The sequence below is a fragment of the Ricinus communis genome, chromosome 10 (assembly GCF_019578655.1).
Source record: "Ricinus communis isolate WT05 ecotype wild-type chromosome 10, ASM1957865v1, whole genome shotgun sequence".
Lineage (NCBI taxonomy): Eukaryota > Viridiplantae > Streptophyta > Magnoliopsida > Malpighiales > Euphorbiaceae > Ricinus > Ricinus communis.
The window spans coordinates 19,107,758-19,125,533 of record NC_063265.1 but is presented as its reverse complement, the minus strand read 5'-3'; the positions used below and the strand labels follow the sequence as shown (position 1 = coordinate 19,125,533).

The following is a 17,776-nucleotide window of genomic DNA, read 5'->3' as shown; positions in this document are numbered from 1 at the left end:
TTCTAATTAGATAATGATTCTAATTATAAAAATTATATTTTTAAATATTATAATCACTATTAAATTAATTTTTAATTTTTTAGAAAATATTAATATTAATTATATTGATAGTATTAATTTATATAATATTGGAGTTAATAAATAAATATTTTAAAAATAATTTATGGATAATATTAATAAATAAATATTTTATTAATGTAATAATATAAATAAAATTTTAAAAAAATTAAAGACATTCAAAAATAGTTAGTTTGCTATTATTTTTAAAATTATTATAAATCAATATTAAATATTAAATAATTGATTGAATTATATCTATAAATTTAATTTTATAATCAAAATAATAATAACAGTCGTACAACGCATAGATAAACGACTAGTAAAATTTAATTCCTTACTTTTAAATTATAATTTTACTTTTGTTTTCCATATTACTAAATTCCTAGACAAATTAATTGAGTTACCGTCTGTGAGTGGGGTTTTTAGAATTTTTTTATTTTATTTGAAAGAGCATTTTTGTTTAATAAAAAATATATTTATTTATATTTAAATATAAAAATAGCAAACTTTATTGATTCAAACGGTTTCTTTTTATTTTATCTTTCTTTTTATTTTACGCAATAATTATTAATTTTTAATTATTCTTTCTTTTTCTTTAAGAGAAAAAAGTTATTTTTAGAGAAACAAAGCTAAAAATAGTAGATATTAATTAATAAAATGTATAAAAATTTATAGGGTATTAATTAAAATAAAAATAAAAAATAAAATTTGACTCTCTAAAATATAGAGAGTCAAACTCACTCTTTATTTTATATTTAAAAGACAAAGAGTGGGTTACAATCTTATTTTATTAAATAAATTTTTATAATAAAAAATTTTGTTCATATTATAATATTTTTATTTAAAATTCAGAATTTTTTACTTTAAATCAACATATAAATCCATAATAATAACAATAATAATAAGTAAGATTAAGGAAAGAAAACCTTGTGTTGATGAAAAAGACAATTAAGAAACAAGTGAATGCAAGAGCTGTGTGGCTTTTGGAAGAGATGAGAAAATAAAAAGAATTAAAAAAATAAAGCTAAAATAGAATTATTGATAAAATATATTAATTTATTAATATAGACATGATGAATTTATTTATTTATTTATTAATAATAAATTCTGTAAAATTTATATAGATATAATTCTAAATAAATTCTCATTTGAATCAAATCCATAAAATCTGAATTTTTTAAAAAGATGTATAAGATTTTATAGAAAAATTCATTCATACCAAATATATAATTATTTATCATATTAATTATTTTTGTAATCCGACTTCATCAATCGAGTCAATCAAGTATTTTTAATTCTAATTTTAAGCATATAAAATTATCATCTTTTTTTTTCTTAAAGTTATAAACTAACTTATTGAGTAAATTATGAAATTAAAAAAAAAGAGTAAAATTTAATCGAGCTGGAGTCAAAGTTACATCATTAGAATTTTCAGGTATCATATTGAAATATTGTATTTCACTAAACCACCTGCAATTTCATTTTTTAAATACTTTTCCCAAGTATACAAAAAAAGTTAAACACGTGTACAAATAGTTGAGGCTGTTTTAGATTCTCAAACACGCAACGCAACGCAACTGATTCCATTGCCACAAGTTCACTTCAGATTCTTATGGGACCCTCCTCACAACAGCAAAAAATAACGGTCAATCATTTTTACAATTTCTGCCCTTTTTCTTTTTTTAAGTTTTCGATAATAATCCTTCTTGTTTCTTTAATTTTCTTTCAGCAGTACCAACCAGCACAGCAATGGAGTCTCTGTGTCCAAAACCATTGTTTCCTGTATTCTTCTCTTCACGTCATATTATTTATAAGCCAAATCTTGTTGTGAGCAGGAAATTATGGCCCTGTGCTAATCATCACACGGTTAGAACGGAGTCTTCCAAATCACAATCAACGCCTCGAGATTTTATCAAATCTGTCAAAAAGGGTTTCATTGGGTTTGCTGCTGCAGCTGCTACTCTGTCTTCTATCTGTTATGGCTCTCCGGCTTTCGCGGAGTCACTAACGGTAGCTTTTCCTGTTTCCCGCGCTCGCGAGGTGATTATGATTTCGTAATCAGATGATTTTATTTTTTATTATATTAATCATAAAGTGAGTTGAATAAGGTTTGATTGTTAGGTGAATACAGTTCAAAGAACACTTGTGGAGGCTTGGGGTTTGATTAGAGAGAGTTTTATCGACCCAACATTCAATCATCAAGGTATATGTATATATCGAGACGGGTCATGATCAGGCCTATATAAGAATAACAAATTATTTTATTTTTGCATGCAGATTGGGATCTGAAGTTGCAGCAGACAATGGTGGAGATGTTTCCACTGAATTCAGCTGATGCAGCATACACAAAAATAAGTGGAATGCTGTCCACTCTGGGGGACCCCTTTACTAGAATTATCAGTCCAAAGGTATTATTATAATGAATTTTTCTTTCAATTCATCTCATTTTGATCTAAGTTGGTAACTGCAAAATACTGTGGCTAGTTACTATTAGTAATTCATTTAGTGGCAGATTTAATTCAATTTAATTCTTAATACTGACCACTTTGCATTTGCATTGAAATAAACAGCATCCTTTTACTCAAAAGATTTATGCTGAAATGATATCACTTTTGGCTGCTAAATTACCAGGAGTACCAGAGTTTTAGAATTGGAAGTGATGGAAATTTGCAAGGAGTTGGAATCTTCATAAATGTTGAACCAAAGACGGGCCACTTGGTCAGTGATATCCCATCTATTTTATTCATTTTTGTTTTGAATGTTTCAGTCTGGTAAATTTTCGTGGTACCACACAATATTGTTCAATCATTGTGCCAGTGGTTTCCCATATAAAGATTCGTGAAGTAAACTCGGACAATCTTTGTCGGGAAAATTGTAGTGACCATATGTAATATAATTTATTCTTATTTCTGTCTTGGCTAAAACTCTATTGCTGATTTTCATGATATATTCCCTTACCAAAAGATCATTATTGCAGGTTGTTTTGTCCTGTATAGATGGTAGCCCAGCTGCTCGTGCTGGCATACATGAAGGAGATGAACTGGTTGAGATTAATGGTATTTTTCAATCAAGTACACTTAACCTCTTCTCTTCATGATACTGAAAATATGGTTCAGTTTACTGCTTGATACAATCTAACTAGGTAAAATATTGACCACGAACATCATGCTATCAGCTTTGTCACGACGATACTGTAGAATCTTTTTCATGATAATCAAAATTTTCGGTCAATGAAATGCCAAAATGACGCTGCTATTGGCTGTCAGATAGTTATGGTAGCCCAGCTGCTCGTGCTGGCATACATGAAGGAGATGAACTGGTTGAGATTAATGGTATTTTTCAATCAAGTACACTTAACCTCTTCTCTTCATGATACTGAAAATATGGTTCAGTTTACTGCTTGATACAATCTAACTAGGTAAAATATTGACCACGAACATCATGCTATCAGCTTTGTCACGACGATACTGTAGAATCTTTTTCATGATAATCAAAATTTTCGGTCAATGAAATGCCAAAATGACGCTGCTATTGGCTGTCAGATAGTTATCCCTGCTTGTAGTAATCTGTGACAAATGCGTGCTAGGCATCCTGACTGACCTAGTTATGATCAATATCTTTAGATTATACCATTACAAAGTAAAAAACTTCATAAGTTTGAGCTTCAGCACCTCGCCAATTTCTGGACAATCCTTGCTTCCACATATGTCCTTCATGAAATTTGACAAGCCATATATTATATTCTTTAACAGACAAACAAAGGAGTCTGTTTCTAGAGCTGAAGTGTTCCCAGGGGCCAGGGCTACCATCGGTCTTCACATTTTGGGATTTCAGTTCACATTAAACTCTTTAAATCTGAAAGTCTGTTCATGCATTACCAGGGGAGAGACTTGATGGCATTGATAGTGAAGCTGCAGCACGGAAGCTTAGAGGGCGTGCTGGCACATCTGTTACAGTTAAAGTTCACAGTGTAATCATCAACTCTCACTAAAATATTCTTTGCTATGTCTACTTGTTGCCGTGGATAGGATTTATATGGACTTGTTCTGACATATCTTTGGGCAGATATTGCATGTTGGAATCTCACTTTTGTTACTGAAGTTTTTTTTTTCTATAACATTGTCAAAATGAACCATAATGTCACGTAATACATATGAAATTTGTCAATTGTTAATATCTTTCTGAATTCAAAATAAAGGACCTGCTGTATACTGCTGATAAAAAATGCATAGAGCTAGTTCTTGGATAATCTTATGGCTGACAGGATTAAGCAGCATAGCTCTGTGGAATTTAATGTCAAGACTTCATCTCAACTAACAAAAAGTTCAGAATAGCACTCTACTAGTCAAGAAACCATTTTCTCAGTTACATCTCAACTAACAAAACGTTCAGAATAGCACTCTACTAGTCAAGAAACCATTTTCTCAGTTATTTTATAAATAATAGATTCCTTTGTGCTTTTTATTAGTTACAGAAAAATCTTACAAAGAGATAATTCAAGTTGATGAATGCTATCATCTGTGAAACATTTGGTCTTACAATTTTCCACCGCCAAATGATCCTAATTGTTATTCTTTTCTTCTTTATTTCTCTTCTTTTTTTAATTGTTTCAAGCTAAAATGTGATGTTTTTTCACATTGCAAATTTGATTAAGACAAGTGATTTCATATTCTTTTCCCCAGGTGAAAGATTCAGCAAGCGATTCTAATATCAGAGAGGTATTAAATCTTTCATTGTTTTTGCAGTGTTGATTAGTTTTTATGCTTTTGCCGTCTTTCTGGCTTATCTAGAAAACTTGCTAATTCTCTAACATAACATGGTGTAGTGCTGAATTATACACATATGATCTGTTTGTTGGTATGCCCCTATAAATTTTTAACTTTTTTTTTTCTTGAGAACTAATAAGAATTATGTGCTTTTGGCATGAAGGTCAACCTGCCTCGTGAGTACATTAAGCTGTCCCCAATATCTAGCACCATCATCCCGCATAGAACACCAGATGGCCGTCAAATCAAGACTGGTTATGTGAAGCTGTCAACCTTCTCTCAGGTAACTAAACAACTTGGACCGAGCAAGAATTCCCAGTTACAATGTTTAGCGCACTCTTTGGAAATTGCTTGATATATTCTGTTCCTAACTTCAAAGTTCTTTTTATCTCATTTTGACAGAGTGCTGCTGCAGATATGGCAAACGCAATACATGAATTGGAAACCGAGGGTGTACAATCATACATTCTGGATCTGCGGAACAACCCAGTAAGGAACTTGAGAGGTTGAACATCTGACCTTCCCATTTAGACTAGTACAGCCCTTATGTTTCCTTCAATTCATCCTGCAGGGGGGTCTGGTAAAAGCAGGACTAGATGTTGCCCAGATATGGCTGGATGGAGATGAGACTCTTGTGAACACCATTGATAGGGAAGGGAATATGCTCCCCATCAACATGGTTAATGGGCATGCCATAACACATGATCCACTTGTTGTGCTTGTAAGAATCCATTGAAAACTTCCCTTTCTAGCAAGTTGCATAAATAATTCTCAGTATGTGCCGAATTGCTACTGATATTCTAACTTAAGTTGTTCTCTGGATATTTGATTACATAAGCACCTTTAAAGCAAATCTCTCAAATTTCAGATATTCTATGTTATATGATGGCTTACAACTTTTATTACTTGAAACAGATCAATGAAGGAAGCGCAAGTGCAAGCGAGATATTAGCTGGAGCTCTGCACGACAATGGCCGAGCTATCCTTGTGGGGCACAAAACATTTGGCAAAGGAAAAATCCAAGTATAATCTTGAATAACCTTTTCTAAAATAAAAATAAAAACAAAAGAAAGAAAGCCATATACTTCATTCTTCTATCCCATCCTAAGAGAGTCCTGACATATGGTATTTGTGTTTTGTTCCGGCAGAGCGTGACAGAGTTGCATGATGGATCTGCTCTATTTGTTACGGTTGCAAAGTATTTATCACCTGCACTTCATGACATAGATCAGGTGGGCATAATGCCTGACGTGCAGTGCACAGCAGACATGCTCAGTTCACCCAGAGATTCATTGTTGAAGAACAAGAGCTCAGCCTCAACTCTTGAAGCAGATTCTTGCATCATGATTGCAGAACATGAGTTGGACATTCAAGAATCCAAAGGAACTGCATCTTAGAAGGTAGGACTCTGCAATCTGCAGTTGTTTAAGCTTCATTCAATAATTCTCATTGAATGTACAGATTTGTGTGAAGAAATTGAAGCCTCTTTGTACATGTATAGTTATTGTATATTGTATGTTAGAAGAACAAACCACAATAAAATAAAATAAATGAAAATCCATAGCGACTTTATTATCCTTTATTTCAATAGTCTCTGTAAATAATTAACAAGAAAGAATGAATAAAATATAATAGAATACAGTCCTCAAACCACTCTCAAAGATCAGGAAATGATCCAAAACAGTAACAGCTCGTCTTGTTCCAGAATATATATAGAGTTAATGCCTCAAGAGGGCAGCAAAAGATAGAACAAGGGAAGATGCAACAACAGTAGCAGATACCGGAAGAGAAAATCCTGCCCCGGTATCCATGGAAGGACCTGGCGCGGGGGCCATCTGAGCAGACACATCACTAGCTGCCAGGAGGAAAGCTGCAATGCAGGCAACCATAAGGGTCTTGAAGCTGCTAAACTGTGCCATTGTTAGTGAAAGATAAGGAAGAGAGAAATGTATATCTTTGTTTTGGATAGAATTGTAGAAAATATAGAGAGAGAGGTATTGGAGGCAAGAAAGAGCAGAAGGAAAGGGGATATATGAAGAAGATGGAATGTGCGTAGTGTATATATAGAGAGAGGTGGCTAAGGCAAGAAACTGAGCTGGGACAGGTAAGCTGACTGGTCCACTGCGCGTAGCTTGGACGGTATGATGACTGACCAGGTCCCACTGTTGTGGACGGCGCCCCATAGAATCCTGACACGTTGAAACATGGTAGTTGGCTTTCCAATGTTAATGTTTGTTGGGATATTTCCAGAGAAGTGCCAGAACAGGTGATGATATTTAGTCATTATATGATTTACAAATTTACTCATAATATCAATAAATATGTATATTAAATAACTAATTATTATCAATTTTACTTATTCATATATGATTATTATCAATTAGAGGTTGGTCAGCAAATATTTTAATTGAATCAATCATTGAAAAAGATGTGCGGCTCGGGGCACATAATCACATATTCACATTTGCTCCATGTGGGTTTTTTTTTTCTTTTTCCATTTTCTTTTCATTTGAGATAAGTAAGGAATTAGATGAGAAGCTTGTTATGAAACCAGGTAATTAGGACTTATTTGGTGCTTCTGAAAAAGTCATGGTTAGGTGTTGAATTGGCATTCTACAAGTCACCAAGTTTCTTTTTTTCTTTTCTTGGTTCTTTTAATTACTGGTATGGTATATCATAGTATAGAAAAAAAATATTCTTATTATGTTTAGGAACATCTTATTAAATCATCTACCAATAATGGGATATAATTAGTATAATAAAGATACTACTAAAATTAAATTTAGGTTTAAATTTCACTGAGTTGAAAGAAAAAAGAAACCCACAAATAAGTAGAAACATATCATAGTATTACCAAAATATTATTAAAACATTAGAGAATTGATGTCTTCAGATTATAGGAAATATCAATAAAATTGAGTCTTATTAATTAATTAGAGCAGCAGCCCTTCTAACATATCATCATAAAATAGATGACGAGTATCAAATTTTACATCCAAATGCATCAGTGAAAGAAACAATATTGTGATGCAAATCATACCCAATTTTAATATCCCTCAGCTGATGCATCCCAATAATAGACATGCCATTGGTTCTAAACATAGCCAAACACATCTGGCTGCGACCATTTGGGGTCCAAGCATTTCTGGTATTGAACGAAAAGTAAGTGTCTTTGTTATCTGTAAACCTGAGCTCAATATCAGGCAAAGTAGCACCAAGAAAATCATCTGAAAAATAACACAACTCAAAACCAGAATTGCTGTAGTCTTTTTCAGGAACTATTGTAATGTGCTCTTCTAGTAACTTGATTAGAGGATCCATAACTGAATTGTGAAGTTCTGTATATGTTGTTCCTGTATCCATCGTCAGCCCTCCCTGGCCTCCTTCAGTGTACTTGAATACCCAGGCAGGATATCCCTCTACTTCAAATTCATTCACATAGATCCCATCTACGTTTTTGAAGATATACCATCCGTCACTGTTTGGTACTAATTGAGTTGAATGCCCAGAAATACTAGCTGCTAAACCGAACCGGATTTCCATGCTACCTTTCAGATTTTGTTCAGTATCTATTGACACACAGTATGAGAATTGATCGACGTCCATCTGTCCGACTAAAGAAGCCTTATTATTTGTCAAGCCTACCAGTCCTGGAGGATAAAAGTGTTGAGGATCTGAATTATTATACCCACATCCGAATATAATTCTCAATGTGTAATTACCAAATCCTGAAATGTGTTCAGGAAATGTGAAAATGTCTGTAGAAATAACTCCCTCTGTATAGGAATCATCAAGGTAATCTTCATGGTATTTACATATTTGATTAGGCTTTTTGCATCTCCAATACTCATCGCCTAGAGCAACTCTGCACTCAGCAGTATTACAGAGTCTTTTCATATAAGTTACTGACTTGCTTGGATTAAACAGGGGAATCTTTTGCCTGTAGCAGTTTCTGCAATAAGGGGTGCCGCATTGTAACCAAACAAGAGAACTACCAGAGTCAGGAATTGCATATGTGTCCACAGCAGGACTTCCGATGCTAAATTTCATTACATAAGCCTTGTCTGTATAACTCATTCGTGAAATAGGATATTTCATGGAGCTTGTGATGTTCCCTGACATAATACTGCGTATGGAGTCGCCCCTGGCACCAGAAGTACGTATGGAGGCCTGCGTAAGCTCTGCAAGAGTTAGGTTGGGTTCGTAGAATGGGGATTCAGTGGATAACCAGTGAAGTAGAGGTACTTTGAAACCAAGTCTATTGTCTTTTAGAAGTACGTGGTCTGGTAAAGAGGAAGAGAAACAAAGGAGAGTTTGAATACATATCATAAAAAAGAACAACCTGAAGGAACCCATGATTCTGTTAAAGAGTATATAAACTGAGAAGCGAGTAGAATCCTGAAAGGAATAGTGGCTACTTATAGTCATACTCTGCATGTCATAATAGGAATTTTATAGGAATAATCATCAGTCATTAATGATATTATATAGGAAATTATGATTGTAAATATTATATAGGAAATCACTAACTGCAAATCTCTTTTTAATTCTTGTTTTATCTTATTGTTGTCCATCAACACAGTGGATACAAATATAGTAACAAATCATGACACTAATTGTTTGAGAAATATTACGACTATTAATCCACAAAACATATATGGGGTTGCTTAATTAGTACCATTAGATTTCCTGTATCGTTTTAGAAGGCAGATATATACCACCCTCTTTTCCTATATAATTTATTAGTCTTCGATTAATAAAGTTAAATCATAATGAGGAATTCTCCTTTTCTCAATACTCTCGCATAAGAAAGTAAACAACATTAAATAAACAGACAAAAAGTATTTAATTAGAGTGAATCTGTATATATAAGTTTGGAATAGATCCTAATTTGCCGAGTAATTTATCATTCGGGTCCAATTTGGCCGTTGTTTAAATTTATAAATATTTTACCCAAATCTTTACATGCTTAACTCGAAATAATTTATTTTTGTAATTACTATTTACACCCTGATTTTTATGCTAATATATAAGTTGCACCCCAGTGTAGGTTTTATTATATTAAAGGAAAAAATACATAAACATATCTTGTGATTAGGTATTTTTGCACTTAAAAGACTGTAGTTTTTTTCGTGATAAAAAAATATTCTGTAATTTAGTTTACTTACATTTTTACTACCTTACAAATTAATATCTTTAGATTTCTATGATTTAATATTAGTATAATATTCATTTTCAATAATAAAATTATTTTATAGGTGATTTACCACCAAATCAGCTATCATGATGCTTTTAAAAATATTATAATTTTATTTTAAAAATTATTTCTTTTTATTCTTAATAAAATTAAAAATATATATATATTAATTTTATTTAACATGAATACAGTGTAGTTAGTTATATGTTTAATCACTTAATAAATGATTTAGTTATTAAAAATGAATATTATACTAATATTTAATAATAGAAAATCTAAAGATATTAGTTTATAAAGTAGTAAAAATGTAAGGAGACTAAATCACATGGTACTTCTTTGTCACGAAAAAAACCAGTCCCTTAAGTACAAAAGCGCTAGACCACTTTTCCTTATTTTAAATTTCTTTTATGTTCTTACAAAATTAACTATTACCTCAATCCACCTAAAATCAAGAAAGTCAGAGGATCAAATTGATAGATAAAATTATAATTTGGCCCTCAAACGTCTCATCGAATATCAAATTTATTAAAAATTAGTTCTTTTTATCAAATTAGAATAAAAATTTTATTTTTATTATAATTTAATTATAAATTCTATCAAATAATAATAATAAATAAATATTCTAAATATAAATATGTATTTTCAATAATTTAGATAACATTATATAATAATTTGATATTATTGCTATACATATAAGTGAATATTATAATATAATTAGTACGTTAGTGAATATGTTATCTTTTCTAATTAAAAAGTGATTTTATTTCTAATAAGTTAATAAATTAGTTAATAAATTACTTTCTCAATTAAATAATAATTCGGTATTCTGAATAAATAATATATTTTAAATTATTTTGTATAAATATAATTAATATAATATTAATTATACTTTTCGTTAAATTATAACTATATGAATTTAATTTAATTATTAATTAAAATTATATATATATATATATAGATAAAATATTTTTTAAATAAAAAATTCAGTGTAAATTTTATGAAATGAATATATTTAGCAACACGTGGACTCGTAAAAACTCTTCTTGTTGAGAATAAGCTCCTACTTTTGCTCAAGATGCAATTACACCCTCAACATTTTCAAAATGACTCAATTAAGTTGAGCCCAGTAAAAAGAATATCAAGAGCAGTGGTTACCATAAAGAATTTGTTATCCTTTTATTTCAACAATCACCATAAATAATCAACATCAAAAGAATGAGTAGAATACAAGATGATCCTCAAACCATTAGCAAGAAATCAAGAACACCTCATCTTGTTCCAAAACATATATAGTGTTAATGCCTGAAGAGAGCAAGAAAACATAGAACTAGTGAAGATGCGACAACGGTAGCAGACATCGGAAGAGAGAAACCTGCTCCAGTGTCCATTGAAGGAGCCGGCGCCGGGGCCATCTGTGCAGACACATCAGTAGCTGCCAAGAAGAAAGCTGCAATGCAGGCAACAAACATAAGGGTATTGAGGTTGCTCCATTCTGCCATTGCTAGTGACGAAAATGTGTATTACCCTTTTATCGGAGAGACTGAAGAAATACAGAGAGGTACCAACTGCAGGCAAGAAAGAGCAGTGAGGGAGTATAATAATGTGCAAGAAGATGGAATGTGCATAAAGTATATATATACATAAAGAGAGAGAGAGAGAGAGAGAGAGAGAGGTGGCAAGCTAGTGCAAGAAATCGAGCTATGACAGAGGTAATCTGACTGGTCCCATCATTGTGGACGGCGGCTCATGGGATATTGACACGTTGCACTCGCGGTAGTTGGCTCTCTAACGTTAATGTTTTCTTGGGATTGGGATGTCTCCAGAAAAGGAAGTGCCAAAACAGGTCATGACATGATATGAAAATTTTAAAAATTTACTTATAAAATAATTATTTTTTATCAAATTAATTAAGTGTTATACATATATGATTATTAAACCAGAGGTTGTCTAACAAACATGTTAATTGAATTAATGATTGAAGAAGGTGGAGAAACATAATTACATATTCAAATTGGCTCCATGTGCTCTCTCTCTTTTTTCTTTTTTCTAATATGAGATTATTATTTTTAAGGGTTCCCTTTTATTTGTTCTTATTTTTCACTGGATCTCCATAATCTTTCATATAGTTTTTATTGTTATAAGTTTCAATTAATTTAATGTTTAAGAAGCATCAAATCAATTAAACTGATTTGGTGCCTGTCTATAAGTCGATGGGTTGCAGACATTTATAATTATAACTAATTATTTCAATACCACACTATATTTTTTTTATAAAAAAAAAAAAAAACCATAAAATAAAACCTCAAGATGATTAGGAAAAAAGGAGAACTTTGATTTCTATAAAAAAAAATACATTCATAATCACAAACACCTAACATAGTTTTAGATACGTGTTAGATTGAAACCTCTATGCTTAAAGTTTTCTTTTTTCATCTTAATTTGGAGAATTATTATTTTAAAAAATTATAATTTTTTAATATAATCCATTTATATATATCATCTAAGTTTTTAAATCATCATCACCAACTGTTTTTAGGAATTAATTGCATAAAAGTTTGTCACCAATATACACATTATCATATTTAGCCTTAGATACTTATGTAAGAATAGTTATAATTGGATAGAAATCGAAATACGAACCCTTTTTAGGAAATTTACAAAACCAAAATAAACTCTAAATATCTATAAAAGGAAATCCTAAATTGCAAGGATAATATTAACAACAGTATTTAAATCAATGAACGAATACATTTGAGTTAGAAATTCACATAAGAAAAGATAAAAGCTTAAGTTCCGTATATAGATTGATAGATAGATACTACAAATAGATAAAAATATATTATTATAATCATAAATGTGGAATAATATATAATAAATAAAAGAATTTATTACAGTAATAAAAATCACACTAAGAAATTAGACTGAATATCTTAGGAAATATATTAACTACATTCTCATTATAGCAGCAACCGTTCTGAATATACGAACGATCAAGATTAAAAACATCCAAACATTTCAGTGAAAGAAACAAGATTATATTTTAAATCATACCCAATTTTAATGTCCCTATGTTGATATATCCCAATAATAGATATGCCACTGGTACCAAACATGGCCAAGCAATACTGATCATTGCCATTATCTATCCAAGCATTTCTTAAAGTGAATGGAAAGTATGCCTCTTTGTTGTCAGTGAACTTGAGCTCAATAGCAGGCACGTAAGTTAGAAGGAAATTTGCTGCATTATAGCATAAGCTATAATTAGAATTGCTGTGGTCTTGTGTGTCAGGGGCTAATTCAATCTGCTCTTTCAATTCCCCGATCAGAGCATCCAAGGCTGAAAAGTAAAGTTCTGTGTACGTTGTTCCTGAGTCCATTATTAGTCCTCCAATTCCTCCTTCGGCAAACTGGAAAACCCACTCAGGATATCCCTTTACTTTCGTGTCATCCACGTAGATCCCATCTACGTTTTGGAAAATATACCATCCTTCCAGATTATTTGCTAATGCAGTTGAATGCCCTGAAATACTAGCGGCTAAACCAAACCGGATTTCAATAGTACCGTTTGGTTTTTGTACATCAGGTGTTGAAATACAGTATGAGAATTGGCCTAAAGTTAACTGTCCGACTAGTGAAGCCATTTCATTGCCCAAGCCTACTACTCCTGGGGCAGTAAACGAGTTAGGATCTTGTCCTGGGGTTTCTGAGTTATTGTACCCACATCCAAAAAACATTCTCAATGAGTAATTGCCAAATTCTGCGATGTGTTCAGGGAATGTGATGATATCTGTAGATATAGTTCCTTCTGAAAAGGAATGATCTTCATACGATATGTGGTACCTACATACTTGAACAGAACTTTTGCAGCCTAAATATTCTCCTAGTCCCCACAGGGCTTGTTTGCACTCACGATGACCACAAAGTCTTATTGCATAAGTAGATGACTTGGTAGGATTAAACAAGGGGATCTTTTGCTTGTAGCAGTTGGTGCAAATAGGGCTGCCACATTGTATCCAAACAATATTACTACCCGTGTCAGGAATTGCGTAGGTTTCCACAGGAGGACTTCCAATGTTAAATTTCATTACATAAACCTTGTCTATGATACTAATTCGCGAAACAGGATATTTCCTGGAGTTTGAAATGCCACTTGACCTGATCTTGCGAATGCGATCGCCCCTGGCACGCGAGGTACGTACTGAGGCCCGCATAAGCTCTCCAGGAGTGAGGTTTGGTTCATAGAATGGGGATTCAGGGGATGACCAGTGAATCAGAGGTGCTTTGAAACCATATGCTTTGCCTTTTGCAAGTTCTTTCAAGGGTAAAGAAAAAGAAGAGGAAAGTGGAAATGGAATGTGTAGAATCAAAAGGAACAACCTGAAAATGGCAGAAGGAATCCCGAAAGAATCCATAATTTATGAAAAACCCTGAAAGCAAAAATGGTTACTCTTATAGTCATATTCTGCACGGCTAGTTTGGGAAAAATTTAAAGAGTCTTTTAGGATTCTATGCATCAGGAATGATGCTATTATATAAAATTAAATATAGATACATTGCATTAAAAGATTACGTGCTATAATTTACCCAAATTATTTCTTGCAGTTATAGTTTTTTTTTTCTTGTATATGGTATTAATTCAATGTAAGTTTATTGGCAAATCCCTCCTGATAATTTTATTTTCTTTTTGTACAAACGACAGAATTAAGTACAAAAGAAAATGCAATTACAGATTGTTCATGAAACTGATTCCGGCCAGAAAGGAGGCTAGTATTAGGGGTATACACCCATGTACATAATCAACGTTAATTATTGCCTGCCGTATGATTAATATACTATAAGTTGAGAAGTACCCCTTGGCTGTCACTAAAACCGGGTCTCTGACAGAAGATTTTATTCCATATGAACCTGGAATACTTCTGATTGAGATCAGTCTAGTTAATACTTATGCAAATTATACACACACTATAAAAAGAAGTTCGGTTAATAGGGTTTATATTAATAAATAGTGTATAATAGAATTAATGTCATAAATTAGATTTTGTGCCACTTAATATATTAAAAAATAAAGTAAGAAGTTTTACTGCCATATATGTCAAGTACAGATAATACTATTGAAATATATATATAAAATATTAAATCAATCAAAAGAATTTACATTACAGTCAAATAAAAAATATTATTAAAAAATAAATTAAATTATGCCGACAGATTAAAGATAATTTTAAAGGTATATAATTGAAAAAGTTTTGCTAATTTAGCATCCAACAAGTGTCCATTGCTAAATTTAACTACAGATCTTTTGTTACTAATTTGTAGCTAAACTAGGGACGAATGTATAGTACCTAGTAGAACGACTATGGATAAATTCGGTATCGAATACGGATAGATTTTTCTGTCGCTGCTAAAAATACCGTCCCTAAAAGGTGATTCTATTGTAGTGTTGTTATTAGCTTTTTTTTTTTTTTTTTGAGAAATTGGTAGGTAAATTCAGTCTATCACGTTACTTGCATACTAAATTAATTCTATGATATAAATGTGACTTTATTTATTAATTGTAGTATTTTTATTGGTCAATATATTTATACCAATAACAACTCATGATTAAAATTCAATTATTAAAAATGCTACAGTTAATAAATACAACCAATTGATTTAGTCTACGAATGCGTAACAGATTAAATCTGTCTAAGAATGGTGTATTTAATTAAGATTTTTATAGAATTTTTCTAAATGAAATACTTTTAAAGAATTTTTAAATTTTTAATGTCTTTTACAGAGTTTATAATTTTATGAATAACTTTCACACACTTTACTTAACAATATTTTACAAACATTGATAGAATTTTATTAATTTTCACAGACTATAATTTATCTATTATTTAATTATTTAAAATGAATTTAATCACTGTTGTATAAATTCTACCAGTTTTAAAATTTTTATATCACAACATGAACACTTTTTCTTTGTTAAAATAATTTTTTTAAAAAATTATCATATTATAATGTATCTCCAATTAAACCACCAAATTCATATCATACTCGTTATATTTGTTTATTACTTTTTTGATAAATACTTAAAACTTAGAAGTCTATATATGGTAAAGTTGTTTACTCAAAACAATTCATTAAATGCTTTATTTAAAACTTATATTTTTATGAGGGTCATTCTAAAATTAAATAAAAAAATTTAATTAATTCTTTTATATATGTAAATACAACAAAATATTATTAGTAAGTGATTTTTAGTTTCTAAAATTTCATTTAACTTTTTATATCTTTAAAGATGAAGAATATAGTAAAAGGAAATGAAAGAGAATTTAAAAAGAAATCTATTGAAATCTTGAAGAAAAATGAAAGAAAAATCTTAAGAATATTTATTCACAATAATACATAAAAATTATTAAAAATATATAAAAATTAATGTCTATAAAAATCAATAACTTTTTAAATACTAGCTTATTTTTAAAGACTTTTTAAAAATTGTAATTGAATATCTTTTTATTTTTATCAATTTTTTAAAATTTTTTAAAATTATTATCAAATACGCCGTAACTTTTAAACTCCATCAAATTTTTAAAATGCCCTATTCCTTTATTTTCAATCAATTTTTTATATCATCCGAACCGGATAATAATATTTGACGAGTGAACAAAGGAATAGTAACAATTAAATGAAATGACATCACCTTTAAGTAGGAAAACTGTGGCAGCAAATAGATATTGCAAGTGCTTTTTCACTAGACAAAGAAAACAATCAAAATAAAGAAGACAAAAACAAAATCTTCCAATAGGAAAATGTAACGAATGATTTATTTCATAAAATCAAAACGGTATATAATTCAATATCAAAAGAAAAGGTTTATTATACAAACAATGCAGTATCCAATCTCTATCCTATAACAATCAAATTAATCCAAATTGTATATATATATATATATATATATATATAATCAAATCACAATCCTCAATCCTAAAAAGAAGAGATGCAATTTTAATGATTCTTCAAGAATGCAAGAAAAGATAAGACGAGAGAGAATCCAATAACAGCGGTAGAAACTGGCGAAGAAAATCCAGCTCCAGTGTCCATGGACGGTGCCGGAGCGGAGGCCAACTGGGCAGAGGTAGTTGCAAAAGAAAAGACAGCAGCAATAAGCAAAACCATAACGGCTCTAGAAAGGGCAACTCGCTCCATAATTAGTAACTCTGACAATGTTGGAGAATTATAGAAGAAAATATTAGGACAGTTAAAGAGAGAGTCTTAATAATTTTCTTAGAATGTAAGAAAGATATAGTAATAAGATGTTGCATATGTTGGTATATATATATATATATATATATAAATTTTTATCTGACACGTTCTAATAAATTAATAAAAATAATGTATGTAAGAGGCTAATATTTATGAATGTGAGTTGGCCACATCTGGAACAGCTAAAGCCTTTGATATTTGGTGCGCAGTGTGAATTGGTCTCTTGGGGTTGGGGTTGTATGTTTGGTAACTGGTTGGTCTGGACGGCGCCGTATAAGCAAGCTTTTGTAGCTGGCATTTCACTGTTGAGTCGGTTGGTGCAGTGATGGAAGACCTCACCTAACTCCATGTGCCATGACCTGTGTCTGTGGGCCGATGGGTCCAACCACATGTTTTTGCCCTTTGATTTTTTCTCTTTGATTTTTCTTTTTGGTGGAATTTTTCTCTTTGATTAGTAAATGGGAAATGGTTTTTCTTTTCTTTTCTTTTTCTTTTCTTACTGTTT

General features: G+C 31.1%; 3 protein-coding genes across 4 annotated transcripts; 1 reads left to right on the top strand and 2 right to left on the bottom strand.

The window, feature by feature from the left end:
• Positions 1-1,739: 1,739 nt before the first annotated feature.
• On the top strand, positions 1,740-6,408 carry LOC8278962 (carboxyl-terminal-processing peptidase 3, chloroplastic). 2 transcript variants are annotated; one of them, XM_048370156.1, is made up of 13 exons: positions 1,740-2,100; positions 2,182-2,263; positions 2,338-2,468; positions 2,692-2,778; positions 3,038-3,116; positions 3,327-3,392; positions 3,942-4,030; positions 4,743-4,778; positions 4,990-5,109; positions 5,229-5,315; positions 5,398-5,547; positions 5,742-5,849; positions 5,975-6,408. In XM_048370156.1, exons 1-13 carry the CDS (start codon positions 1,810-1,812, stop codon positions 6,221-6,223), a joined length of 1,575 nt encoding a protein of 524 aa, XP_048226113.1. In that variant the 5' UTR covers positions 1,740-1,809; the 3' UTR covers positions 6,224-6,408. The 2 variants fall into 2 exon arrangements, with proteins under 2 accessions (XP_048226113.1, XP_048226114.1); XM_048370157.1 differs by lacking the exon at positions 3,327-3,392 and having other exon boundaries at positions 1,741-2,100.
• A 1,400-nt stretch (positions 6,409-7,808) lies between these two features.
• Positions 7,809-11,522, bottom strand: LOC8278965 (probable aspartic protease At2g35615). The gene is made up of 2 exons (XM_015723894.1): positions 11,396-11,522; positions 7,809-9,109 (listed from the first exon to the last, which is right to left on the bottom strand). The coding sequence occupies exons 1-2, from the start codon at positions 11,520-11,522 to the stop codon at positions 7,809-7,811; spliced, it is 1,428 nt and encodes a 475-aa protein (XP_015579380.1).
• Positions 11,523-13,019: 1,497 nt separating this feature from the next.
• On the bottom strand, positions 13,020-14,435 carry LOC8278966 (probable aspartic protease At2g35615). The gene has a single exon (XM_002526694.1). The coding sequence runs from the start codon at positions 14,433-14,435 to the stop codon at positions 13,020-13,022; it is 1,416 nt and encodes a 471-aa protein (XP_002526740.1).
• Between the last annotated feature and the right edge of the window lie 3,341 nt (positions 14,436-17,776).